The following is a 27115-nucleotide window of genomic DNA, read 5'->3' as shown; positions in this document are numbered from 1 at the left end:
CCATCTACACCTAAAAAAAATAAATATTAAAAAAAAGAGTTTTAAAAAATAAATAAAATTATTCTCTGGTTTAGCTGAGCAGTGAGTGGAAAGTCAGGGAGTAGAATTTGTGTCTTAAAAAATAACATCAGATAGAACCTGCAGCGGCCTGCTGTCCTCCTCCACCTTCAGGGACAGAACACAGGCCTGGGGGCTAGAAGGCGGCCACCCTGGACTCCCTCTTCACCGGCTCTGGCTTCCTGGGGGTCGCTCCTCCCTGTGTGCAGGGTGCTGAGGGTGGGAGGAACTGCTACTGCAGCCCCCAGGACACACTGCTTCCCCAGGGGCCTGGGGACAGGGGTGCACCTTGCTGCTAGCCCAGGCTGGCCAAGAGCTGCAGATTCAGTGTGGAAAACTGAAGGAGCCCTCAGTCCCTGCCTCTGTCGTGATGCAAGCTCTTCACTCCATGCCGAGACCACATCCTTCCTGCCCTGCTGGGCCATGACCACTATAAATTCATCTCATTTCCTCCCCACTTGTTTCCAAGGCTGTGTCTGGGTGAGTCCATGGAGCAGGGTGCTTGGAAAGGGGAGGAAGGGTGGGCTGGGCGTAGGGACAGGGTTTTCCTGGGTTAGTGGATTAGGGATTTCTTCTTCTAGCGTCCAAGTCTGCCCTTCAGCAGTGTCTCTGGAATGTTCCTTCATGCTTTCACTTGTTGTGTGTGCAAATGCATGTGTGTACGTGTGTGGGGGAGGGCAGGGGAGCAGCTTCAGCTTACCCCCGTGACCCGGCAGATGTGGCCAGCATCCCCTCTGGGTAGTTGATGGGTGGGATGCCCATGAGGACGTGAACCTGCAGGAAAGCAGGGGACAGTCAAAGTAAAGACCAGGTGGTGTGCTCGGGCTGGGGCTGAGGGGAACAGAGGATGGACACCTCCTGAGGAGGAGGATCACAAAGTTGGGAGCTGCTGGAGAACCCAGAAGACACAGAAGAATGGACTCTGGGTGGTCCAAAAGCGGAGAGCTGGGAGGCAAGAGGAGGGGGAACAGGGACCGAGGCTCCCCTGTGTGTCCAGCACCAGGCTGCTGTCCCTTTCCCAGCCCTGCCTGCCTGGGTCATTACACATGGTTTGGAAGCTGATGTCCTCTTGCCAATATAGCAAGACGGAGGACTCAAGAGAGAGTATTCCAAACAAAGACAGCCTGTCTGTCTGTCCACACACTGGGAGATGAGGTGCACTTACAGATGCAGCTGGTGATCTCGCCTGGGTGGAGCCTGAGATCCAGTTAGGGAAACAGCTACCATTGTCAGGGAGGGGCGTTGCTCTCCCTTCCACCCAGGGAGGGGTGCTGCTCTCCCCTCCACCCAGGCAAGGTGCGCTGCTCTCCCCTCTACCCAGGGAAGGGGCGCTGCCCTCCTCTCCACCCAGGGAGGGGTGCTGCTCTCCCCTCCACCCAGGGAAGGGGTGCTGCTCTCCCCTCCACCCAGGGAGGGGTGCTGCTCTTCCCTCCACCCAGGGAAGGGGCGCTGCTCTCCCTTCCACCCAGGGAAGGGGCACTGCTCTCCCCTCCACCCTGAGTCTCTGAGTGCCTTGGCTTTCTGTCTCATACCTGCTGGGGGACATGATCCCACATGTGCCTCTGATTTAAACCTGGCTCTGTTCCTTCCGGCCTGTGAACTGCTGGGCAGGCACTGAGCCTAGGCCTCTGCAGCCATGTGCTGGCCATGGGAAAGTGCACATCTCATGGGCTCTGTGGAGATCAGAGAAGGAATAAACCCCAGGGCCACACAGCTGGCCAACGGGAGCCTGGCGACATGGGTGATAGCAATCATACTGGGAACTTGAAGGAGACGTGGAGGGGACACCTTGTCACTTTCCACACACACTCTGGTTCCCTGGAATTTCTGTTCCTGTCCGCCAGTGGGCTGAAGAGGACAGGTGGAGACCTGCCCTCCTGTGGAGCTGCCTGAGCTCCTCCTGTGTACCTTAGACTGCTGCTGGGCCCTGGCCTGCATCTTCCTGAGGTCAGGATAGGGGAGAAACCCAGCCTTCATCCTCAGTTCCTAAAGGCGGAATCTCAAGCCAAGAAGCAGAGGGCCATTCTGCCCAGGGCCACAGCCAGGGCAGGGCTCTCTCTGTTCTGTCTGGTGCTTCAGGCAGTACGAGTCTGCCGGGCACCGTGGTGTGCTCCTGCTTATGGGCATGCATGTTTCTACCCCACAGGAGGCTTCCCTCCCATGGCTCAGGCCAGCAGGAGAGCTTTCTGGTAAGCATGGGGCCCACTTTTCAAGATGGGAGGTGGTGCTTCACTGAGTCCAGTGATACTTTTATTCCCCTGAGTACTCTGAGTCCTGCATACCTATGGGTTCCCTGGACCTTAGCTACTTCACAGTGTTCCCTGAGCCTTTGGTGATAGTGTTCCTACACGGGCTTCTTACCCACTGCTGTTCTGCTCCTGCCACTCCAGGGAGGACCTGAGCCCCAGGACCCTGCTCCAGGCTGCTCCTCAAGATGGCAAGTGTGCGCTGCCGGCTGGCCCGCTACCTGGAGGACCTGGAGGACTCAGACCTGAAGAAGTTCAAGATGCACCTGGAGGATTACCCTCCGCAGAAGGGCTGCACCCCGCTCCCGCGGGGCCACACAGAGAGGGCTGACCACATGGATCTGGCCACACTCATGATCGACTTCAATGGAGAGGAGAAGGCCTGGGCCATGGCCGTGTGGATTTTCTCTGCGATCAACAGGAGAGACCTTTATGAGAAAGCTAGGAGGGAGCAGCCAGAGGCGGGTGAGTGGGCGAGGCTCTTCTTCTTTCTTTATTAGTCCTAATCAGTTATACCTGAGGAACGCTCTTCTTCAGTACTGGTGGAGTGTGCCCGGCCCAGCTCTGCCTCTTTCTCTCTTGAAGTCCAGTGGTGAGGACACTTGTGCTGTTGAGCAATTCACCTTCAGAACTGCTCACTTGCACAACAGACCCTCCTCATGCCATCCCGCATCTGGAAGCGCCCTGCTTCTGTCTCCAGAGTTTTGCTGCCCGGGTTCCTCTACAGTGGGCTCAGGTGGCGGTGTCTTTTTTGTGACTGATTTATTTCACTTAGCCTGCCCTCCAGGCTCACCCATGCTGTAGGTTCCTCCTTTCCACTTATATATATATATATAACCAGGAATTGAATCCAGGGCATTTAACCACTGGGCTACATCCCCAGCCCTTTAAAAAATGTTTTATTTTGAGACAGGGTCTTGCTAAGTTGCTTAGGGCCTTGATAAATTGCTAAGCCTGCCTTTGAACTCGCGATCCTCCTGTCTCAGCTTCCACGCCTCTGGGGTTACAGGTGTGCACCACTGCGCCTGGCACACCTTCCTCCTTAGAGACTGAAGGCGTCCGAGTCTCCTGCACAGACCGCATCTCATCCACACACCCAGCTGTCCCTGGACACTCGTGCTGCTTCCTTCTTGTCATCAGTGGCATGAGCTTTGGTGCACAAAGCCCTCTTCCAGAGCCCCGTAGGAACTCTTTTGGGTGTATGCCTGGAAGTGGACTTAGGGACCCTGTGGTCACCCTGTGCTTGTTTTGGAGAGCCCCAGCACAGCTCTTTATACCAGATGCAATTTTATATTCCCACCAATGGGATATGAGAGTCCCGATTTCTCCATATCCATTATTTTCCATTTTCAAAGCAGTAATCAGCCAAAGAAGCATGAGCTGGCACCTCATTGCAGTTTTTCTGTTTTTGTTTTTCTGCCTGCTGGGGATCAGACCCTGGGCATCTGCATGTGCTGGACATGGGCTGCCCGCTGAGCGGCGCCCGGCCCTGTCTGCAGTTGTCAGTACCTCCCTGGGGTGCGAGTGCCGAGCACCTTCCTAGGGGCTAGTTGGCCATGTGCATTGCTTCTTTGGAGAAAGTCCTACTCACGTCCTTTTCTGTTGCTGGGTTTCCCTGTTAACTCACTGGGGTGCTTTCCACATGCTGACTTTGCCCTGTTAGATGAATGACTTGCGGTGCCTCTCCCCACCCGTTGGGTTTTGCCTTTTCCTGTTGATGGCATCCTTCGATACACAGAAGTTAGTGTTCTAAAGGAATTTTTTGGCTTTTCCCTCTTTCTTCCCTCCTGGAAGAGCTCTGAGAAGATCAGGAAGCAGTTTGCTTTTCCTGACTCTTTAAAGAGCCAATGCAGAGTTACCCAGCCCAGGAAGCTGCTCCCCTGGCCACCACCTGGCCTCTGCCTGCTGGACCCGGGGCCTGCACCCTGCTCCTCAAGTCCAGCAGGAGTGTGCTTGGTTCAATGTCACTCACAGGGTCCACAAGCCAAAGCCCACCCCGACAGCTCAGGGGGAACTCTGTCCTCACAGAATGATGTCATTTGTGGGGAAAGCCTTTCCTACGGCTGCTACCTGGGGAACGGAAGCAGTGGCAGAACTGTCCTCAACCCCTGTGTACACACTGGGGGAGATGCTTCCTCCCAGCCTGGTGTGTGGCAGGAGGGCCAGTGACCTAGAAAGTCAGAGGATGACTTCAATCCGTGGCAGTGAAAGGAGGGAGGGGGGCATTCAGCAGATAAGGAGTTGCGCAGCCAGGTGGCCACCGCAGGGGCAGAGTGGGGAGAGAAGGGAGGTAGGGAGGAGGTGCACAGGGTGACCCTGCAGACAGATCCATGACCACACAGTTCTGACTTAGAGTCACCCAGGGAGCTTTATAATGCTGATACACCCCTGGAGCCACACTGAAGGATGATGCTGCTCTGGAGTTCCCCAGGAGGCAGCTCCGTTGACTCTGTGGATGGTTCGAGAGCCCCATGGGGTGGTTTGTGGAGTTTCCCTGCTTCCTAGTGAGAGAGCTGAACCCCGACCTTCTGCTTGCCCCAGGCTCCTTCTGGCCAGAGTTGCAGCCAGGTAGAAAGGGAGGGGTGTTTGGCCAAAGTCTAGTTTTGTTTATTTATTTATTTTTGCAGGGGGTGGGTACCAGGGATTGAACCCAGAGGCACTTGACCACTGAGCCACATCCCCAGCCCTATTTTGTATTTTATTTAGAGACAGGGTCTCACTGAGCTGCTTAGTGCCTCGCTGTTGCTGAGGCTGGCTTTGAACTTGTGATCCTCTTGCCTCAGCCTCCTGAGCTGCTGGGATTGCAGGTGTGCACCACTGCACCCGGCTCAAAGTCTAGTTCTTAGCTACCATGCCACGTTGGCTTCCACGTCAGGATTCTGAGTGGAAAAGTTAGAATCCTAGTTTGGAGTCTTTGGGCCAGGTCAAACTTGGGTAAGATTAGGGTGGGCCTGGGATGAGTTAAATGTGGGTTTGGTGACCTTGCCAATAGCGTTTGCTTTCTGAATGAGCACACAGGCTCTGGAGTCTTCCATTTTGCTCTCAGGTCCTGCCCACCTGTTGCTGTCCTAGGTAGTTCTCCTAGGCCAGCTTTTGTCTTACCAGGCCTCAATTTCTCCAGGAATAGCTACTTGGGGATGTCACCAGTGACTGTTCAGACCCCTGTGGGTACATATTGGAGCTTTGAATATAGGAGGGCAGCTGGGCCTCACCTCACACAGACAGCCATCGCTGTGGGATCTCTGGAGTCAGCGTTATAAAGCTCCCTGGGTGAATCTAAGGTCAGCCAGGCTCTAAATGACTACATTAGAACAGAACCCAATGGGTCCTTCTTGTCCTGGAAGACCCAGAAGTCTAGATGTGAGAGTATAGGGTGTGGGTGAGGTGGACACAGGCCATGGCAGGCAGCGAAGGCTAGTCCCTGCTGCAGACCTTGAGGCCCTGGGCTGGCTTCCCTGTTGGACAGGTGGAGACTGGCTTGGCGGGTGCCTTGGCTGGTGCATCCCTGGGCCTGGGAGGGTGCTCTGAGGAGGACACTCTGAGGGTGGAGGCAGTGTGGGGCCCCAGGCTGGCAGGTGGGTGCAGTCCCATTTCAAAGCTGGAGCGCAGGAGGCTCCCACCTCGACTTGTGGCTGAGCACCCAGAGCCTGCAACCCCGAGCCTGGCCTCAGTCTGGGGGACATCTGGGGCGACCCTGACCTTGGCCACTGTTGGGCTGCTCTCAGCTGCTTCCTGAAGCCTGGCTTTTGACACTTCATGATTTCTTCCTCTGGTGTTCAGATAACGCTCATGTTTCCGGTCCCACTGTGGTGTGCCAGGAAGACAGCATCGAAGAGGAGTGGAAGAGTTTGCTGACCTGTCTTTCCAGAATCTCAGCTTGTAAAAAGAAGCATGGTAAGCCATGATGGCCTTCCACTGGGTTTCCGACCTGGGTCAGGGGCTGCACAGCTGGCCAGTCACGGTCCTGGTTTGTTCCTGCTCCTTGTTTTGTTCTGCTTTTTGGCTCTGGGGATTGAATCCAGAGGTGCTCTCCTTTGAGCCACATCCCCAGTCCTTTTCTTTCCAAGTTGCTGAAGTTGATCCTCCTGCCTCGGCCTCTGGAGTAGCTGGGATTATAGGTGTGGCCAGTGCACCCCTCCTCTACTCCTTGGGATGCAAGAGCTGTCTTAGGAAATCCACTATCAGTCAAGGAAGCAGATCTGGGCTTGCCTGGCTCCTCATGGTCCCAGAGCCCAGGGAGGTGCTGAGGGGTTCAAGGTCTAGGATGTGGGGAGGGAGTAAGATTAGAAAAGGAAGTGCTTTCTGGCTGGTGGCTGCACTCATAGTCTGGACCTCTGCTCAGTTGTGCTTGTGAGAGTGTAATGCTTCTGGGACCCTTCCCAGCAGGCCCCGGAGAAATGACATCTCCTCTGTCTCTGTCCCCATTGCCACTCCCTCTGGATCACAGGCCCATATTTTTCTTGTTGTTTTAAGGAATGCAGACGTGGATTTGCATCTAGACACATCTGAAATACAGTAGCTCGTGTGCTCATACCTGGGTTCCACACACACACACGTGGGAGGCACACTGCCTCCTGCTGGTGGCCCGTGCTCCCTGCCTTCCTGACTCACACCCGGGCCGCAGCCTCAGCGCCCCCTGCAGGGCGCACAGCCGCGCGTCTCTGTTGGCGGCCTGACTTTCTGTCTCTCCAGGGCCTGATGACTTTCTGTCTCTGCCTAGATTACTGCAAGGAGTACCGGAGATACGTGAGGAGCAGGTTCCACTGCATCGAGGACAGGAACGCGCGCCTGGGCGAGAGCGTGGACCTCAACAGGCGCTACACGCGGCTGCGGCTGGTCAAGGAGTACCCGAGCCAGCAGGAGCGGGAGCAGGAGCTGCTGGCCATCGGCGGGACCAAGACGTGGGACAGGCCCATGAGCCCCATCAGGCTGGAGCAGCTGTTCGAGCCCAACGACCAGCATTCAGAGCCTGTGCACACGGTGGTATTCCAGGGAGCTGCCGGCATTGGGAAAACGATCCTGGCCAGAAAGATTATGTTGGACTGGGCATCCGGAAAGCTCTTCCAGGACAAGTTTGACTATCTGTTCTACATTCACTGTCGCGAGGTAAGCCTGGTGACCCCGAGGAGCCTGGGGGACCTGATCGTCAGCTGCTGCCCTGACCCGAATCCACCTGTGCACAAGATCATGCGCAAGCCATCCAGGGTCCTCTTCCTCATGGATGGCTTCGACGAGCTTCAGGGAGCCTTTGACGAGCACTTAGGCGTGGTCTGCACCGACTGGCAGAAGGCCGAACCGGGGGACGTCCTCCTGAGCAGCCTCATCAGGAAGAAGCTGCTGCCCGAGGCCTCTCTGCTGATCACAACAAGGCCCGTGGCCCTGGAGAAACTGCAGCACCTGCTGGACCACCCTCGGCATGTGGAGATCCTGGGTTTCTCCGAGGCCAGGAGGAAGGAGTATTTCTTCAAGTACTTCTCCACCGAGGCGCAAGCCAGTGAGGCCTTCAGGCTGATCCAGGAGAATGAGATCCTGTTCACCATGTGCTTCATTCCGCTGGTCTGCTGGATCGTGTGCACCGGGCTGAAGCAGCAGATGGAGAGTGGGAAGGGCCTGGCTCAGACGTCCAAGACCACGACGGCCGTGTATGTCTTCTTCCTCTCCAGCCTGCTGCACTCCCGCGGTGGCGGCCAGGAGCAGCACCTCTCCGCCCACCTCCGGAGCCTCTGCTCTCTGGCTGCGGACGGAATCTGGAACCAGAAGATCCTCTTTGAGGAGTGTGACCTGAGGGACCATGGCCTGCAGGAGGTGGACGTGTCGGCCTTCCTGAGGATGAATCTGTTCCAGAAGGAGGTGGACTGCGAGAAGCTCTACAGCTTCATCCATATGACCTTCCAGGAGTTCTTTGCGGCCATGTACTACCTGCTGGAGGAGGAGGAGGAGGAGGAGGCGGGCAGGGAGAGGGGCGTGCCCACTCGGCATCTGGAGCTTCCAGACCGAGACGTCAGGGTGCTGCTGGAGAACTATGGCAAGTTCGAGAAGGGATACCTGATCTTCGTGGTGCGCTTCCTCTTCGGCCTTGTGAACCAGGAGAGGGCCTCGTACTTGGAGAAAAAACTGAGCTGCAAGATCTCTCAGCAAGTCAGGGTGGAGCTGCTGAAATGGATTGAAGCCAAAGCCAAGGCCAAGAAGCTGCAGGTGCAGCCCAGCCAGCTGGAGCTGTTCTACTGCCTGTACGAGATGCAGGAGGAGGGCTTCGTGCAGCGGGCCCTGGACCACTTCCCCAAAATGGAGATCAGCCTCTCCACCAGAATGGACCATGTGGTTTCTTCCTTCTGTATCAAGAACTGTCGTTGTGTGGAGAAACTCTCCCTGGGGTTTCTGCACAACTTGCCCAAGGAGGAGGAGGAAGAGGAGGAGGAGAGCAGACATCTCCCCACCAGCCAGCGAGCCCTCCTGGATCCTCATGCTGCCTATTCTCACAGGTAAGGAGACAGGTTCCAGCAGGAGGCAGAATGTGCCTCTGCTTTCTGGCTCCTTTTCATGGTATTTCTTCCTCTCCTCTCTTTTTAACTATCCTGCAAGTGCCATATAATGATGTCACTGGTGCTCATTTCTGTCAGACCCTTTCGTTATCAGAGATTGACTTTTGGTTGGTGGATAAAACCAAAGACAAAGAAAACCCATAAAACAAGAAACAAGTGTTTGGAAACATGCCAGTTCAGCATGAAGTATTGGGTGGATACAGAATTGCATGGAAGTGTTTATAAACTTCAATTGCTGCTAATCTACTTGGTGCATTGTCTTCGTCTATTTTGTGCTGCTATATTAGAATGCCTGAGGCTGGGACATTTGCAAAGAACAAAGGTTTATTAATTACAGTTCTGGAGACTGGGAAGTCCTAGACCTATGGGCCTACCCCTGGAGAGGAACTTTGTGCTACATCATCCTTGGGGGAAGGTGGAAGAGCAAGAGAGGGTGTGTGCACATGAGGGTGCAAGAAGTGAGACCTCAGCCCCCTTCCTTCTGTAATGGTGGTAGTCTATGTGAGGATGGAGCCCCTGTGACCAGAGCATTCCTACCAGGCTCCTCTGTCCAGCACACGCTTTGGGGCACACATCCAAAGTACAGCATTCATGGCAGGTGGTCAGTGCCTGAGGGGCAGAACAACCCTGAGAGTTGGGGTCCAGGAACACAGAGGAGCAGGGCAAGGTGCTGCACACCTGTGGCCCCAGTGACCTGGGAGATTGAGGTCAGCCTCAGTGACTCAGTAAGACCCTGTCTCCAAATAAAAATGAAGGGCTGGGGACATAGCTCAGTTGGTAGAGCACTTGCCTCACATGCACAAGGCCCTGGGTTCCATCCCAAGCACTAAAAAGAGAAGAAAAGAAAAGGGCTGGAATGTAGCTCAGTGGCAAAGTGACCCAAGTTCAATCTCCAAGACCAAGCCCCCTAAAACAAACTAGTAACGCAGAGGACAGGGGGACCTAGAGTGGTGGAGGGGAGGTCAGTGGAGGCAGGGAAGCCAGGCTGCCTTGGAGGCTTGGTCCTGTGTGTTGGGGGTGGGGGCAGGGACTGGCAGGGACAGAGAGAGTACAGTCTCCATGTGCAGAAAGAGCACAAGCGATCGCCGGGTGGCATGGCTGCGTGGACAGCCCTAGGGTGAGTCGTGGGGGCAGGGCAGGGAGGGCGGAGCCTCCTTTGAGGCTCTGCCTTGGCTTTAGATTTATTTTAAACTGGAGAATAATGGAGAGAGATAGATGATAAATAGATAAGTGACTGATAGGGACAGACACACAGACAGGCGGATGGCTTATTTGGTGGGGCTGGGGATCAAACCCAGGGCCTTGCTCATGCTAAGCATATGCTCGGACACTGAGCTGCCCCAGGCCCTGATGTTTTGACGGCGTTGATTGGCATACCCATAATTCACCAGTGCACACATATTTGGTGGTGAGGGTGCTAAAGTCCATTTTATCGATTTTAACATGCACAAAAATTTGTTATCGACTGTGGTTCTCAGGCTGTGCCACAGGCAACCAAAGCTCATCCCTGCCCCACTTGCTGAAGCTTCGCCTCCTTTCACAGGCCAGCCCTTTCCCCTGTCCCCATCCCTGCTAGCAAACACTGCTGTCCCTTCCTGGGACGTTGGCTCTTAGATTCTCCCTTGTGCTTTGGCATTAGGATGTCACCCAAAGCAGCCCTTGGGGGCTGGCCAGGGAGCTGAAGCCCGTCGCCCTGTACTACCCGGAGGTCCTCGGGTCATTTCACTTCTGAAGTCCCTTCTGTGTGACTGAAGGCACCATCTATGGACCAAGAAACGGGCCCTCGTCGGCACCAAGCGTGCCGCCCTTGCTCTTGGACGTCCAGAGCATCGGCAGCAAGCCCATTTCTGTTGTTGACAAGCCGCCCGGTGTCTCCTATTGGGTGCAGATGGGCAGATGCCTGAGGGAGGCTGTCCCTTGCCGTGGAAGGCTTGCCCAGGGCAGGCAGGCGGTGGGCAGCTGGAGGGCACCGGGGGTCCATTCTCGGTGGCAGAGGTCTTCCCAGTGCCCTGCCCTCTGCATTCCTCCTGAGCCATCTGGGCCTTCCCAGCCCTGGGACCTCCTATGAACCAGCCAGGCATCTCTGGTTCTGCTCCTGACTTTAGAAACCAGTCTTCCTTCTCTCCCTCTCCCTTCCGACTTCTAGGCTGGTGAGCTGCTCTCTCACGTCCAGCTTTTGCCGGGGCCTCTTCTCGGTGCTGAGCAGCAATCAGTGCCTGACTGAGCTGGACCTCAGCGACAACACCCTGGGGGACCCAGGCACGAGAGTGCTCTGCGAGGCTCTCCAGCAGCCGGGCTGCAACATCCAGAGGCTGTGGTGAGTGCCCCTTGCTCCTCGCGGGAGGGGCAGGCCTGCAGGGATGCTGGGGCTGTCCTCAGCTGCCTGGCAAAGCCCACAGGCCCAGCTTTATCTCCCGGCCAGGCCAAAGGTCAGCAGGCTGGCTTTTCCTGAGGCCTCTCGCCTGGGCGCGGAAGTCGCTGTTTTGTCCCTGTCTTCACACTCTCCCTATTGGGTCTGTGGCCTCTCCCTGACAGGACACCAGTTAGAGGTCCACACCAATGACCTCCTTCCACTTACCACTGGTGGGAAGACCCTCCTTCCAAATGCACGTCTATTCTGTGGTCCTCCTGTCCATTGCAAGTGGCCAGGAGGACAGCCGGGGCAGTTTGGGATGGGGGAGGACTGGGGAGGAACTGAGAAGAAAGTGAGTTCTTGGTGGCAAACAAAAAGGCCATGTCTTTTACTCTCTCCTGTGTCCTCGTGGCCAGGCTCATCGAGGAGAGCCAGAGTTTCATTACTCATGGTCACGGTTAGCTGAGTTAGGCCACCAGGATGTTCTGCATAGACTGAAATGTCCTGGGGACTCTCCTGTGGCTTTGCTAGGAAGTTCCACTGTCCGCCAGAGCTGAGTCAGATTCACATGTCTGGGTTCCCTGCCCTCTGCAGCTCCAGGTCAGCACGTGCCCCTGCGCTACATGAAAAGCTGCATGTCCACAGTGAGGCCTGCTTCTTCTTCTTTTTGGAGGGTGGGGTGGGTAAAAAGTGTTTCCCAGGCTGGTCTCGAGCCCCTGGAGACCTTCCCACCTCAACCTCCCGTGTGGCTGGGACTGCAGGTCTGTGCCACTGTGCCCAGCTCCTGCGGCCACCTCTCATGCTCCTCACACCCACCCGACCCTGGCCTCATCCATTTCACCTACTGTACAGCCACTGTCCCCTTTCCTGGTTCTTACCAGCCCAACTCCAGCAACCCTGTACCCCTGCTGGTCATTGCAGTGGCCTCTTGGTCCTCCGGGTCAGTCTTGCTGCTCTCTTTGCAACACCTGGACACACATCTACAGAGAGCCTGTAGGCTGTTTGGTCTCTCCATCTGCTCATGCCCCCGGCCATCTGTCCTGCATGCAGGAGATGGGATTGTTCACAAGTCCTACCTTGGCTGTGTCTTCCCATGCCTGAATCTCTTGCCACTCTTTTCATAAATTAGACGCCTCCTCTTGCCCCAGGGTTCTGGTTGCTGACCTTGCACCCTTGGTTCTTGAGCTTCACCCCAAGGCCCTCTCCTTGCCTCTCCTCTGGGTTCCCCACGTGATTCTAGGGGGTGAGACACAGACAGGGATAAGGAGATGCTTGTGGATAAGGAGAGACCCAGCTGTCTATGTGCTTGCAGTTGGTATAAAGATGGGGACAGAAAGGAAGGTGCCCCAGATGTTCCTGCTCCCACAACAGGGACAAATTGTTGTTGTTGGGGGAGATGGCAGTGGGGAACTGTGTATGTGTGTGTGTAGTGGTAAAAGTTTTCTGTTGCTACAACAAAATACTTGAGGCTGGGTATTTTAGAAAGAAAAGCAGCTTATTTGGCTCACAGATTTGGACACTAAAAGCCCAAACAGCCTGGTGCCAGTCTTGGGGAGGGTCTCTTGGTGGATGGCATCATGATGGGAGTGTGTGCCAGAGGGAGAGATCATGGTGAGTTTGGAAACTGGAGAGTGGGGAGGGGCTGGGCTCACTAACTGGGGTGCCAGGAAGATGATGCTAGTCTCTTTGGAGGCCAACACCCTGGTGACCTCATCACCTGCATTCGGCCCAACCTCTTGAAGGTCCCACCACCTCCTGATATCACCACGCTGAGCCCAAGGCCCTGACATGTGAGCCGTGGGGGATGGGTCACATCCACACCCAGGGAGGCCGTTGAGAACCAGGCCCTCTGCTTTAGTGTCTCTCCTCCGGGTAAATGGAGCACTGTGATTAAATCGTCACGAGAACAGGGGAGAAAAGCTGGCAAAGACAGCGAGGCCACTGCTGGGGCGCCGCTGTGGGGACGTGGTGCCGAGCTGGACCCAGTGCTGCCTCTCCATGGCCGGCTGCCCGACACCCGCCCTGTAGAGTTGGCCTCCTGGTGCCAGGGCTGGATTTAGGAGCCCTGGGTGGATGGCATTCCCACGAGGGCCTGGCACATTCCCCTCACACTGGAGAACCCAGGGCCTCCTGGTCCACACAGCAAGTGCACACTGGGTGGCCAGCCAGGAAGGGACAGTTAACCTGACCTCTGACCACGTGACAGGAGCCCGAGGGAAGCAGAGGAGGAGGTTTGTTTTGGCTCTACTTCCAGAGGTCTCCGTCTGGCGCTGCTGCTCTGGGCCTGGGGTGGGGCAGCCACTCAGGTGGGGCATGTGTGGAGTCCACTCACCACGGTGGCTGGGACCTGAGGAGATACAGGAGTAGGGCCAGGGTCCCCGTGTCCCTTTCCAGGGCCTGTCCCGTGTCCTCTCTCCTTCCCCAGGCTCCACCCCAAAGGCCCCACCGCCTCTAGGGCGCACTGGGGGCAGACGGCCATGCCTACTGCACACAGGCCTTGGGGACACAGCCCAGAGCCCACCGCGACCGGAGCCACATCATGACACCTCTTGCCTCCGTCTTGCTGCAGGCTGGGGCGCTGTGGCCTTTCCCATCTGTGCTGCTTCGACATCTCCTTGGTGCTGAGCAGCAACCAGAAGCTGGTGGAGCTGGACCTGAGTGACAACGCCCTGGGAGACTTTGGGGTCCGGCTTCTGTGTGTGGGCCTGAAGCACATACTCTGCTGTCTGCAGAAACTCTGGTGGGTCTGGGCACGCCGGGCAGCTCTGCCCGTGGGGGTGCCTGGCAGCTCCTGAGCAGTGAGCCGCAGGAGCTGGTGCTTCACAGTGAGAGTGGCCGGGCTGCTCGGAGGACCCAGGTGTCTTCTGTGGTGCTGTCAACCATCCAGTCGGGGCTTGGGAGAGCCGGTGGAAGCCCTGGTGGGGCATGAAGAAATGGTGGGGCCAGCCAAGGCCCGTAAGGCCACTGTGGGGTGTGCAGAAAGAGTGTGGGACTTCATGGGGAGCTCTCAGATAGATAGAAAACCCATGCCAAAGTGTGACGCTTCCTGACACTGGAGGGAGACTTGCACTCTGGAGAAGAGAGCACTCGGGAGGGTGGGGCCAGTTCACGATGGAGACGCGGGACAAAGGAAAGCAAGCCAGCACTCCAGTGTTGTGGAGGGGTGAAGTGAGCCTTGGGCACTGGTGGGGGCCAAGGCGGCACAGTCCCGTTGGGAAGCTGTGTGGCAGTTCCCCAAACAGAATGACCCCTTGAGCCAGCAGCTCTACTCAGAGGCTCAGGCACAGGCCCACAAAGAAACGCAGGAGGCAGCTGGGAGTGACCCACCGCAGGTGTCCCCTGGTGGAAGGGGCCACCGGCCTTTGGGCCCACGTGCAGGCTGAGCTAAGCCAGGGGCAGGGCCGCACTGCACGACCCCACAGGAAGCCTGGGAGAGTTAACAAGGTGGGGAGGCCAGGGGAGGGATGTGAAGGTGCCCAGCTGCTGTTCAGTCTATGGAAAGAGCTCCAGGCATGGGTGGCCGTGGCTGCAGGAGACTGTGCACGGGCGTATGCCATTGACTCGTGCAGCTAGAATGGCGAAGTGGTCAACTTTATCCTACTTTGCCACCTTGGCATCAGCCCAGGGGCCAGGGAGGTGTCACAGTGCTGGATGGGCTTGGAAGGGCTTGCTTGTTACCACAGCGGGAGGTCAGGCTCCCGCCGAGGGTGGGGCACGCGGGCGGTCAGGTGCTCCCCCTGGAGGGGCCAGCTGGAGAGCCACAGACTTTCTCCTCTCCTTGAAAGGTTGGTCAGTTGCTGCCTCACCTCAGCATGCTGCCAGGACCTCGCGGCCGCGCTGAGCGCCAGTCGCTCCTTGACTAGACTCTACGTTGGAGAGAACGCCCTGGGCGACTCAGGAGTCGGGACTCTCTGCGAGGCCATTGGTCATCCACAGTGCAGCCTGCAGAAGCTGGGGTAAGGCTGCCTCCAGCCCCAGGCAGAACGTGGTGGTGACCCCAGAGAGGGAGGCCGCTGGGCTTAGGGAAGAGAACCAAACAGCCGTGGCAGAGTGTCCGGCAGGGGTCGCCCTTCCTGTCCACTCCACAGTCCACCAATCATGGACTTAACCAGCCGCAGACCAAACCTATCTGAAAAAATAGGTCTGTACTGAACATAAACACAGGTTTCCCTTGTCATCGTTCCCTAAACAGTGCAGTGTCACAGCTGCATTGTGTGCATTCCATCAGGGATGGTAAGTAACACTGAGGGGAGTCCAGGAGGGTGTGGCGGCCATAAGCACATTCTGCACTACTCTGTGGGCACGTGAGCACCTGCTGACTCTGATGCCACGGGGCGGGGGGGATGGGCGGAGCCACCCCCCTCCCCCAGGATACCAGGGTCAGCTGGGTTGCTGCTAATGAGGCCAGTGTTTGCTAATTTGTGGTTATTGGCATTCCTAAAGTTAGAAGAGACTTTAGAGAAGGTGCAGCCCAATTCCCACTGAATGAGGAAGCTCTAGAGTTGGCCTGAGTTCACCTGTTCTAGGTGAGGACACCTGCAGGCATGCAAGTGACTGCAGCAGTGTGGCCTCAGCACAAAGCGTGTCTCCCCATGCAGCACCTCCTCTGGTTCCCTGTCCTGGTTCCTGTCCTCCTCCCCAGGGCTCTGAGAAGCAAGTTAGTCCTGCCCCTGGGCTGCTCTCACCCTCGTCTTATTTTGCACCGACATTGCTAAATCCCCACCTGGGACACAGCTCAGCATCTTTACCCACCCAGTCACGCTCTCCCAGGGGGGCTGGCTTGCTGAGGGTCCTTAGAAAGGCGCCTCAGACAGGAAGTTGGGGGCCTCCTTCCTTCCATGAGCTCTGCTTTTGCTGGCCAACTCCCTGCTTGTCTTGGGTTTTTGGCAGCCATGTCAGGCTTTTGAGACTGGATTTCTGCAGTAAATAAGAATACAGAATACCGATTAATAATCCCATACTTTCCATATATCCCTGCATGGTTTTCTCAGTTGGGCTCATAAAAATGACACAAAGTAGTTATAGGAGTCGCCAACATTTTCTTTTCTTTGGGGCATTGGAGATTAACACCAGGGATGCTTTACCATGGAGCTACAATTAATTTTTAATTCATTTAAAAATTTTTAAAAATTAATTTTGATTAAATATTTTTAAAATTTCTTGAAACAGGGTCTCATTGAGTTGCTTGGGGCCTTTCTAAATTGCTGAGGCTGTCCTTGAACTCGCAATCCTCCTGCCTCAACCTCCTTGGTCTCTGGGGCTACAGGTGTGTGCACCACCAAGGCCAAGTGAGGCTCTGGGCACAGCCTGTGCCTGAGGATGCTGGGGAGAGGTGGTGAAGCTCCCCGCACACACACTGGCATCATTTCCTGTGCCCTTGCTGCCTGGTGGAGTGTTGCTGTGGGGCTCTACGGGGGCTTCCGCATCCAGCTCTCAACCCGCACTGGGCTCACGTGGACCTTTCTTTTGACCCATCATCTAGGCCTGTTTGAATCATTTTTTTTTGGGGGGGGGAACTGGGGATTGACTCAGGGGCACTGGACCACTGAGCCACATCCCAGCCCTATTTTGTATTTTATTTAGAGACAGGGTCTCACTGAGCTGTTTAGTGCCTCACTGTTGCTGAGTCTGGCTTTGGACTTGCGATCCTCCTGCCTCAACCTCCTGAGCTTCTGGGATTACAGGCATGTGCCACTGCGCTCAGCTGAACCTTGATTCTGTTGGTATGTTGTGTAAAGACAAGCAAACAGTAGGCATCTCTGTTCACATTACTGACATAAAGTTGGCCAGATCAGCATTCAGGGCAACATACAGTAAGAAGGGTTTTTGAGGAGCACTCCGTCAGTGCAGTCAACCACAGTCTGCATCAGGAGGCCTGGCCCTCCCCTGACCGCCCACCCCAGAGCTCTCCTTCCTGGAGGACAGCTGCACGCAGAGCTGCAGCACTGTGCTCTGCTGCTCTTGGTTGTTCAAGGTGTGATTTGGCCCCTTTATTTTACCAGTAAATAATGTCTGTCTTCGCAAACATCCTCAAAGGGAGAGGATGACAGATACAGATAAGAGGCAAACAAAAGTGGCCTCATGGGGTCGCACTGCTTCTCTGCCCACCTTCTGTGAAGACTTCCTGCACAAGCCACATCAGAGCAGGTGCTGGATCAGGTGTGGCATGAGCTGTGAGAAGAACAGGGACCAGCACTCCGGGCAAAGCCTACAGAGGAGAGGCCCCCATGACCCTGACCTCTGTGCCCAGCTGACTAAGTTGCTCAGGGCCTTGCTAAGTTACTGAGGCTGGCCTCAAAGTTGCTGTCCTCCTGCCTCAGCCTCCCCTGTTGCTGGGATCACAGGTGTGTGCCTCCGCACCCGGGTCATACACATGTAAGTCTCTAGAGGTGGATTCCTTAGGTGGACTCAGGGAGTTGGGACTTCCAGACACCTGTGTTTTATTAGGTATAGCCAGATTTTCTCCTCTTGAACTTCAGGCCTTAATCTGTAGCTTACATGTTGTGTCCCCTGTCCCTCACCTCCCCAGTGTCACAAAAGCATAACACAGAGAGTATTTGCAAAACATGATTAATCATCAAAATGGCCCTCCCCCTCTTTGAACTGCTCCTGCTGGATTGGGATTCTGCTGGGACCTGCCAGCCAGTGAACACCGGGAAGCTCTAAGCTGCCTTTACTTTCAGTTCCGTCCTTTTATTTCTTCTTCTTATTTTTGGTTTCCTTAACGTCACACCAAGGAAACTTGATAGTCTGCAAAAATGACAGTATTGAGCCTTTCCTCAGAATCCTCAAAAAGGTTTTGCGAAAGTAGGATGAGGTTGCATGCTTGGTCACTAAATATGAGCCTCTGGACCAGACCTGACCCCATTTCTGCCCGCTCCCGGCGACACTGAGCTGGTGTTAGTGCTGGAGCTGGCCTGGGCTCACTCTCCTGCTCCTCTGGTCTCTTCTTAGGTGACGTGGTTGTCCCTTCTCCTCTTTATTCTCAGCTGTGAAGGCCCCACTTATACTTTATTTGATAAAAAATTTTAGTTGTAAATGGGCACAATACCTTTATTTTACTTATTTGTTTTTATGTGGTGCTGAGGATCCAACCCAGGGCCTCAGACATGCTAGGCAAGTGCTCTACCACTGGGCCACAACCCAAGTCCCCCACTTATTCTTAAGCAATTACTCTGATCCTCATTTTTTTTCCATGGTAAGTTTAGGGATAAGAGAAACACTGTGTTGAGTTTTAATAATTCAATAGGATGATTCCATTCAGCGTCATCACCCCACAGTGAGGTACCTAACAAATACCCCACCAGTGTTAGCTCTTCAGTCTTCATTGTGAGATGCTCTTGTGAGTTGAGGCCCAACAGACTAACCCCCCGCAGTGCCTGGCAAGGATTCTGTGCTCAGTGGACACAGGGTGAGCTGGATGTGGGGAGACCGAGACGCCCCGTTGGTGCGCCCTCTAGTCAGGGGATTTGTTGTTTGACTGTGCAAACCTGTCGCGGTGCACACCCACCTGCCAGCTTCCAGCGTCCTTCCAGCTGCAGTACTGGGTCCCTGGCCATGCCCAGCCCTGAATGCCAGTGTCTTCACAGACTTCCTGCTGCTTGCTCACTGCTGCTCTTCCTGGGCAGGGCCCCTTCCCCTCCTTTGGCACTGCCCATCTCTGCTAGTGAGCCTCGTGTCCCTTCTGTGTGCGGTCATCGAGGACCTGATGGTGGTCCTTCCTGGAGGAGGGAGTAGGCCACTCAGTGCCTGTCAGTCTGCTGGTCCGGGCATCACTTCCCCTCCATCCCACGTCCTTGTTTTTCTCACTCCAATTCTCCCTCGACTAGGGAAATAGAGATGAGCTGGTGACAGGACTTCTTGTCATCTTGGTCATATGTTCACACACACTATTGGAACGACTCCTTCTGTTTCTGTTGTGCATGATTTTAGAGACCAAAGGGCTTAAAATGTGCCCTTGCCGAGAACTCTGGTCAGGGACACTGTTACCGCACGAGACGTTCTTGTTCATGGCCATTCACTGCAGACTGAGTGGCCTTTGTGTGATGCCCGTGTGCCTTCATGAACTCCCGAGCAGGAAGGACACAGCTGTCTGTCTCAGAGCCCTCACGGTCTTGTTGGGTGAGAGCTCAACTTGACACAAAGGGAGAACATCAAACTCCTCACCCCTTGGTTCTAATGCAAACCAAGATTTACACTTTGAGAATCCCTTTCCTGGGAAGGAGGAAGAAGGAATGGACAGCAGGGGTGACAGATAGGGAGGTCCAAGAGGACTGGGAACTCCTTAACCTGAGCTTGGCACCGAAGGCTGTCAGGGACCTCGCCCTGTCTCCTACCACCTTGCTATGTCGGCCATGTTGAATTACTAGGTGAGAGACCAGTGTCTGCCCTTGGAGAAAGGCACACGATTCCCTGAGACTCGGATTTCTATCTGCAAAAGGTGTGGAACTGTTATGGCTGCACCAGAGTCACTCAGGCAGGCCCCTGAGGTGTTGGGTCTGTCATCAGGAGCTGCTGGAGTGTTTTCCTGGTTGGAGTGCTGCTGGGTGCTTGAGGCAGGAGGAATCTGCAAGGAAGTGCAGTGTGGTGGGGTATGGGATCCTTCACTTTTCCTCTCCCTCCCTGCAGAACATCTGTGGAGAGCTGCCTGCCTGTGGGATGCCCCTTAGACTGCCCTCAAGGTGAAGGGCACAGCTGCTCAGATGGCTGCTGGGATGTCTGGGATGGGCGCCCGCTGAGGGCTCACTCTGCTCTTTCTGCAGGTTGGTGAACTCTGGCCTCACATCCTCTTGCTGCTCAGCTCTGTCCTCCGTGCTCAGAACAAACCGGAGCCTCACACACCTGTACCTGCGTGGCAATGCTCTTGGGGACGCTGGCATCAAGCTCCTCTGTGAGGGGCTCCTGCTTCCCAGCTGCAGGCTGCAGTTGTTGGAGTGAGTCCTCTGCTCCCTCAGGTGGTGTGGGGGTGGTCCCTGGTGGGAAGGGCCTGAGGCGTTGAATCTGAGAGGCCAGGAGTCACAGATGTGGCTATGACAGAGTCTCGGGACAGCAGGTGTTTTCAAAATGGTGTAAAGCCAAGTCGAGCTCCTTGCACCACAGTCCTCTGTGCAGCTGGCAGGCAGGGACAGAGTGGTGCTTGCAGTTTATGGAAATCTGGGGCAGACACAGCCTCTGGGCATGACAGCTTAAGAAACTTCCCTTACTAATTGGTGGGCACAGTCCAGTAGCCTCGAGTGTCCTCCCCTTTAAAGAAGACAGGAAGATGACCTTTGGCACATATGGCTGCACCACACTAGTTAGCCCTGGGAGTTTTCTGGGTCTGAAATGGGGCAGGCTCCGACCCTGGGTCCCTGGGGGGATGACCTGGGCGTGTCCTTGAATCACTCCTTCTTGCAGACTGGACAACTGCAGCCTCACCTCACACTGCTGCTGGCATCTTTCCAGGATCCTGACCTCCAACCGGAGCCTGCAGAAGCTGAGCCTGGGTAACAATGACCTTGGCGACCTGGGGGTCATGATGCTCTGTGAGGTCCTGAAGCAGCAGGGCTGTTTCCTCCGGAGCCTACAGTGAGTGCTCTGCAGAGGAGCCACCCAAACCCCGCTCTCCAGAGGCACTGGCTCTCAGGGTTAGGTTGGGCCTGGCCCCATGCCTTTACTGGGGTACACAGGAAATGGGCTGCCCAGTCAACAGCATCCAGAGATTCAGAGCACCCAGGTACAGTCAGTGCGAGAAGGCTTTCCACCCAGCGTCCTGGGGGAAGCCAGTCTGTTGACAGTGGCCGACGGTGCTCTGCAGAACCAGGAGGATCTCTGACGGCAAGCGTCCTAGCATAGTGGACTGCTGTCCTGGCTCTGAGGATTTTTAAGTGAAAAAGGGGAGAAATTCCACGACACTCAGCAGGAGGGACCTCAACCCGCCGTCTTCTGCTGTGCCTCAGTGGTGGGCATCAGCTCTGTGGCTGGAGCTTGCAGAGCGTCTCCCAGCTTCTTAGAGCCACAGCCGTTGGGGGTCTGCATTCTGTCCTTGGGCCTCTCTCTGCTCTCTTGGCTCCCCTCACCCTCCTGACCGGTAGGTGTTGGATAGTCAAGTCTCGATCCCGGGCCTAACTTTTGTTACTCACACTTTCTCCCTTATTTTAATGTCCAGTCTCTGGCTTCACCAAAGATGTGCTGTGTCCTTAGGTTACCTCTATGAATTCCATGTCTGGATGCTTCTCTGATCCCTCTGCTTGGCGGTTTAATGTGCTCCTCGACTCCCTCATCGAAATCCAAACTCCTGCTCCTCCTCTCTGTCTTCGACCAGCTCCGTCCCAGTTGCAGTCAAGACCCACTTACTCCTAACTGCTCAGTCCAGAGTAGTCTGGTGCTGACCTTCACAGCTCTTCTTTCTTAAACCTCCATCTAACCAATCAGCTTGTCCTGTGAGATCTGCTTCCATGGGATGTCCACTCCCTGGCCTCCTCTTGGTGGCTTTATGTCACTGTCTGGTCACTGTCACCTCTGGTCTGGGTTGTAGGATGCATTCTGAAATGCCATGTCTGCACTGCTCCTTGGGTAGCACACACAGTGAGCTGCTGGATGTGAGACAGTTCTTCTCACTCTTGCCAGGTGCTCTAGTGACTTCCTGTCACATTCACAGTGGGGGAGGGGACTGCAAACTCTTGGTGGCTCTGAGCCCCTTCTGCCAGCGGCAGCTGCTTCTGATGCTCATGCTGCTTCCATTGCGGTGGTCTCCTTTCGGGTTTGCCAGAGCACAGCCAACTCTGGACCTTTGCTGGTGCTGTCCCTGTGCCTGGAGTTCTGTCCCTTCCAGTTCCCACTTGCCTGCTCCCACACACCCCTACCTGATCTGCACGAGGCTTTGTACTGAAAGCAGCCAGCTGCCCTTGCCGCTTCTCATTCTCCTCCACAGTGGCGCACCCCTTCCATGCTGTGTCATTTTCTTGCTGGTTCATTCTCTATGTCTTTTCCCCACAACACATATTCCACGAGTCCAGGGACTCCTGTCCACAGCTTGTTCCCAGGCTGAGCCCGCCAGGATGCAGGTTGGAATCAACAATGGCTGGTCAGCGCTGCACCCTTGTGGGGATGCAGTGGGACACTTCTCCACGTTCCCAGGAAAGACAGGTGTAGGGACAGAGGGCGGGACTGCTCAGGATGAAGCTGGGGACATTGTTATTTGTGTGTCACTGACGCAGCCCTGAGGGACATTCATGACCTGGCCTGGGGACAGGCTCAGAACAGCCTGGGGAATTCACAGATGCGAGGAGCCTGTCTCCCTCAGTCCCAGCCTCATAACAAAACCAGGCGGGTGGCATAACAGCTGGAGCTTGTTTCTCACAGTCTGGAAGCTGGAAAGTCCCAGATCAAGGTCTGGCTAGTTCCGAAGCTGGTGGGGCTTTTCCCTTATTTGTAGATAGCTTCCTTTTTATGATGTGCTTACGGTGGTTGGCGGGTGGTGGGCGGGAGAGAGGAGTTGGGATAGATGCTCTGGAGTCTGTCCTGCAAGGCCATCGACCATTGTGAGGGCCCCATTTGTGACTTCATCTGTCTCTAACCACCTCCAAAAAACCCCATCTCGCCTTGGGGGTCAGAGCTTCATGGGTTTGAAGGCAGATGCTTAGTGTGTGACACCACCAACCAGAGCCTGCTGGAATGAGGTGGGACAGATGGTTCCAAGAGAAGCTACGAAAGACTGGGAGGTGCTCACATCAGAGACCACCTCCGTGGTGTCCCCGCACTGCAAGGCAGATGTAGGGATCCCAATTAAGTGAGTGTCGCGGAAAACGCAAGACCACTGAGAAGATCTGAGCCCAGACAGGACGCTGGTGATGCAGAGGGACAGGTGTGAGCCCAATCTGGCCGTGAGGGTTTCCGTGTGGTTGTGTTTATTAAGGCCTTCCTCCTTCAGGCCACAGTGCAGTGCCTACAGACATATGAAACGCAGTGTCTAACACAACCTGTTGACATAGGAGTGGGCAGCCGAGAGGTGACCTGCTAGACCTGGCAGTGGACACGTGGTCATCATGCAGTCTTCTTCACCTTCACCTGTGTTTGAAGAGGCCAAACATGAAGGTTCAGAATAGAGCAGTCTGTACTGGTTACTCCAGCTACTCAGGAGGCTGAGGCCGCAGGATCCTCAAGTCCAGGAGTCTGAGGCCAGCCTGAGCAACATAGGGAGACACTTCTCAGAAACAAACACTTCAGAAGCCAGCTCTGCACTCAGAGCATAGAGGCATGTAGGGTTCAAGGTTTGAGGAGATGAGTTTTTCTCCAGCACTGGGGGTGGACCCCAAGGTGCTCTACCCCTAAGCTTCAACCCTAGTCCTTTTTATCTTTTTATTTTGAGACAGAGTCTTCCCAAGTGACCCAGTCTGTCCCAGAACTTGGTATCCTCCTGGCTTGGCCTCCTGAGTTGCTGGGATCACAGGTGTATGACTGGCTGGGAGATGAGAATCTTAAGGCTAAAAACTGAGTGTTCTGAGTACAACCTAATAGTTTCTGTTTGCCTTTACAGGTTGTGTGAGATGTATTTCAATTATGAGACAAAATGTGCATTAGAAATGCTCCAGGAAGAAAGGCCAGAGTTGACCATCATCTTTGAGCCTTCATGGTAGGGGTGGACACAGGCCCGCCAGACACTGGATTCTTTGGTTCCACCACCTAGCTGTGCACAGGTGAGGTGAGCCCTCCTGTGCCCAGAGTCACCTCCACATGATCAGTGTCACAGCCAGGGTGACCAAAAGCACCCTCATGGAGGGAATCGAGGCCATTCATTTCCCTGGACAGTGCGGTTCTCAGTGCCACCACAGCTGCAGATGTTCCTGATGGACTCAACAGAGTCACCTCATTCAGTAAACACGTTCTCTTCCATTTCCTCTTCCTGCCCCCAAGTGTCCCCTCCCCATCTTCCCTTCTCACTCTGTTTACTTTTGCCAAAGTCTCCATCCCCCTGTTTCTACTAAGTGTGTGTTACACAGAACTACATATGTGCTATGTGGAATTTTGTGGCAGCTACTTATTTATTTTTAATTTTGTAACAGTTTTATAAGAAAAGTAATTCATGTTTATTTTAGCTAGTTGAAAATTGAGAAATATATAAAACCTTCTGGTTATTAAATTGATTGTTTAATTCCAAAAAGTACCCAGAAATCTTTTGAATTATTCATCTAAACTACTAAAGATTGATTGCTGTGTGCATTTAAATATCTCTTTGCAAAGTGACTCAACTGTGGTTGGTGGAAACCGAGTCACCTTACTCTAGCTCTGCAGGTGGAATGTCAGCTCTGTGTGGCAGGGTGGAATGGCACAGGGCACAGAAGTGAACACAGGGCATGTCTCTCACCTGGGCTGTCTTGGATTTGTCCTGACAGAAGAGCAGTCCCTCTGGTGTGCTCACACAGCATAGGGTGTAGGGTGGAGCAAGTGCTTCTGTGAGCCTGGGCGGTGTTGGAGCACACATATTACTAGAAATGGAAATCCCGCTTCCTCATTCAATGAGCCACCCAGGCCTTGGCTACTCAAAGTGACGTGTTGACGAACATAGGTTGTGCAAGAATGTAAATCAATCTCATGATTGCACACACGCTTTTCAGATAAGCTGTTTTTTTTTTTTAAAAATAGCAAGACCCTCTAGAGGAAACTGTGTGCCAATGTGTTGTCAGCTTTTCATTGCTGTGACCGAAATACCCAACAAGAATAACCTAGAGGAGGAAAAGTTCATTTGGCTCATGGTTTCAGAAGTTCAGTCTATGGTCAGCTGACTCCATAGCTCTGGGCCCAGGGGAGGCAGAATGGCATGGTAGAGGGGTTGGGAAGGAGCCATGGGGACAAGACCTAATCCCTAAGTGCACGCTTCCAGTGAGCCTGCTCCTTCAGTCACACTCCACCTGCGTTCAGGGACCACCCCGTACAGTGGTCCTTTCATTATGAATCCAGAAAACAGTTCAATGCACTGATTAGGTCACAGATCTCATAATCTAGTCAACCATCTCACCTCTGAACATTCCTGTGTTAAGGAGATTTTGGGGGGACATCTCATATCCAAACCAAATACCTAGCTATTTGTGAGACTGAGGCAGAGGATCATATGTTCAAGGCTGGCCTGGGCAACTGAGACTCTGTCTCAAAGTGAAAAATAAAAAGGGCTGGAGTGGCTCAGTGGTAGAACACTTGCTTAGCACAGGTGAGGCACTGGGTTCGATCCCTAGCACTTCATAAATAGTGAAGGCGGCTGTGCGGCTGACATGCCAGTGCAGACTTTCTCTAGTCTAGGACTTTCAAGTAACTCTTATCTGCATATTTGCTTTCTGCATCTTGGTTAAATGCTGCAGATTGCCTCCTTGCCACAGACCCTTCGAAATGCTGAATAAAAAGTGTGACTCAAATACATGCATGGAGATGGAGAACACCGCAGAGCAGAAGAGGTGGTGCAGAGACGAGGGCTGCTGCTCTTTCACACATGGACGCTGAGAGTTGATCACGTGCAAGTTGAGGGTTGAATCATGGACACTAGAGGTTGGAAAGGTCAGGAAGTCGGGCAATAGAGGCAGGTTGGAACGAGCTCTGAGGTCCCAGCCCAGGAGGGAGACTTGGTGCACAGCCATTTACACTGTTTATGACCAGCCAGAAGAGGAGAGGCTGCAGATTCCCAGCACAGAGAAGCAGTGAGCACTTGGGGAAAGGAAATGTGAGTGATCTGACGGGATCGTCACCATGGTACATCCCTCGCGCGTGCGTGAGTGTGCACACATAGTACCTGTCAGTGACAGAGCCTTGCTAGGAGCAGCCCCTCATACAAACTAAACGCACACAGCCCATGGGAACTTGGAGCACGAGAAACTAAGACCTGCTTTATGAGTGTAAGAGTTTGTCCCTCAGTGGCTGAGAGGAATCCCTGGACACAGAGCCCATGGCGGGACACCAGAGGAGGGAGGGAGGGAGGGAGAAGGAATGGTGGTCACCAGAGCAGGAGGGAGGAGGAGAGATGGTGGTCATCCAGGAAGTGTTCTGCATTATTAGAACTGCACTGTCAGTGAAGTAGCTGGTCAGACATCAGTAGTACAAAGACTGTGGATACCAGAGGCATGGTGGCACCCCAGGAGGAAGGGTGGAGGAGGGATGGTGGACACCAGGAGGAAGGGAAGAGGAAGAGGGATGGGTGGTCACCAGAGGAGGGAGGGAGAAGGAGGAGGAATGGTGGTCACCAGAGCAGGAGGGAGGAGGAGAGATGATGGTCACCAGAGGAGGGAGGGAGAAGGACAAGGGATGGTGGTCACCAGAGGAGGGAGGGAGGGAGAAGGAGGAGGAGGAGGGATGGTGGCCATCAGAGGAGGGAGGGAGGGAGGGGGGATGGTGGTCACCAGAGGAGGGAGGGAGGGGGAGGGATGGTGGTCACCAGAGCAGGGAGAAGGAGGAGGAGGGATGGTGGTCACCAGAGGAGGGAGGGACGAGGAGGAGGGATGGGTCACCAGAGCAGGAGGGAGGAGGAGGAGGGATGGTGGACACTAGAGAAGGGAGGGATGTTAGACACCAGGCAGAGAGGGTAGAGCAGGGCGGGTGGATCCAGAGGAGGGAGGGAGCAGATGGGATGGGAGGTCCTCCAGGCCACTAAGTGACTCAGCATGGACTTCCCTCAGGAAAGTACAACTCATGATGTAGAACACACAAAAAAGAGAAGTCGCCATTGAACAGAATCACCACAATGCAGCTGTCCCCTTCTGGGGTGTATGCAGAGGTGCTGAACTCAGCATCCCACTGAGTAGGTCTCCGGCAGCCATACCTAGGCAGGGCCTCCTCAGGGGGCAGCAGGACCTCATGCTCCCCAGGATCGGCACTGCCCCTGTGTAAATGGTGGTTTTTAACTTTAAAATTTCGGTTGCACATTGCTCACGTAGAGAAAACGCTCTGGCCTCCGT

At 54.8% G+C, this 27115-nt stretch overlaps 1 protein-coding gene across 2 annotated transcripts; it reads left to right on the top strand.

The window, feature by feature from the left end:
- The first annotated feature begins 504 nt into the window (after positions 1–504).
- Positions 505–24342, top strand: Nlrp3 (NLR family pyrin domain containing 3). 2 transcript variants are annotated; one of them, XM_027922405.3, is made up of 11 exons: positions 505–537; positions 2204–2246; positions 2448–2768; positions 6084–6197; positions 7024–8785; positions 10992–11162; positions 13768–13938; positions 14984–15154; positions 19961–20131; positions 20595–20765; positions 23716–24342. In XM_027922405.3, the coding sequence occupies exons 3-11, from the start codon at positions 2492–2494 to the stop codon at positions 23813–23815; spliced, it is 3108 nt and encodes a 1035-aa protein (XP_027778206.2). In that variant the 5' UTR covers positions 505–537; positions 2204–2246; positions 2448–2491; the 3' UTR covers positions 23816–24342. The 2 variants fall into 2 exon arrangements, with proteins under 2 accessions (XP_027778206.2, XP_027778207.2); XM_027922406.2 differs by having other exon boundaries at positions 508–537; positions 20595–20683.
- Positions 24343–27115: the final 2773 nt, after the last annotated feature.

Source organism: Marmota flaviventris, chromosome 5 (assembly GCF_047511675.1).
Source record: "Marmota flaviventris isolate mMarFla1 chromosome 5, mMarFla1.hap1, whole genome shotgun sequence".
In the NCBI taxonomy this organism is placed as follows: Eukaryota; Metazoa; Chordata; class Mammalia; order Rodentia; family Sciuridae; genus Marmota; species Marmota flaviventris.
The sequence above is the reverse complement of the archived record's forward strand: the minus strand, read 5'-3'. Positions and strand labels throughout refer to the sequence as shown.

What these genes read in the sequence shown, in the direction of transcription:
- Nlrp3 (XM_027922405.3), top strand. Translation starts at nt 2,492, where the DNA reads ATGGCAAGTGTGCGCTGCCGGCTGGCCCGCTACCTGGAGGACCTGGAG. An exon ending in CATGCTGCCTATTCTCACAG is followed by an intron (nt 8,786 to 10,991) that starts GTAAGGAGACAG and finishes TCCGACTTCTAG; the next exon opens with GCTGGTGAGCTGCTCTCTCA. An exon ending in TGCAGCCTGCAGAAGCTGGG is followed by an intron (nt 15,155 to 19,960) that starts GTAAGGCTGCCT and finishes CTCTTTCTGCAG; the next exon opens with GTTGGTGAACTCTGGCCTCA.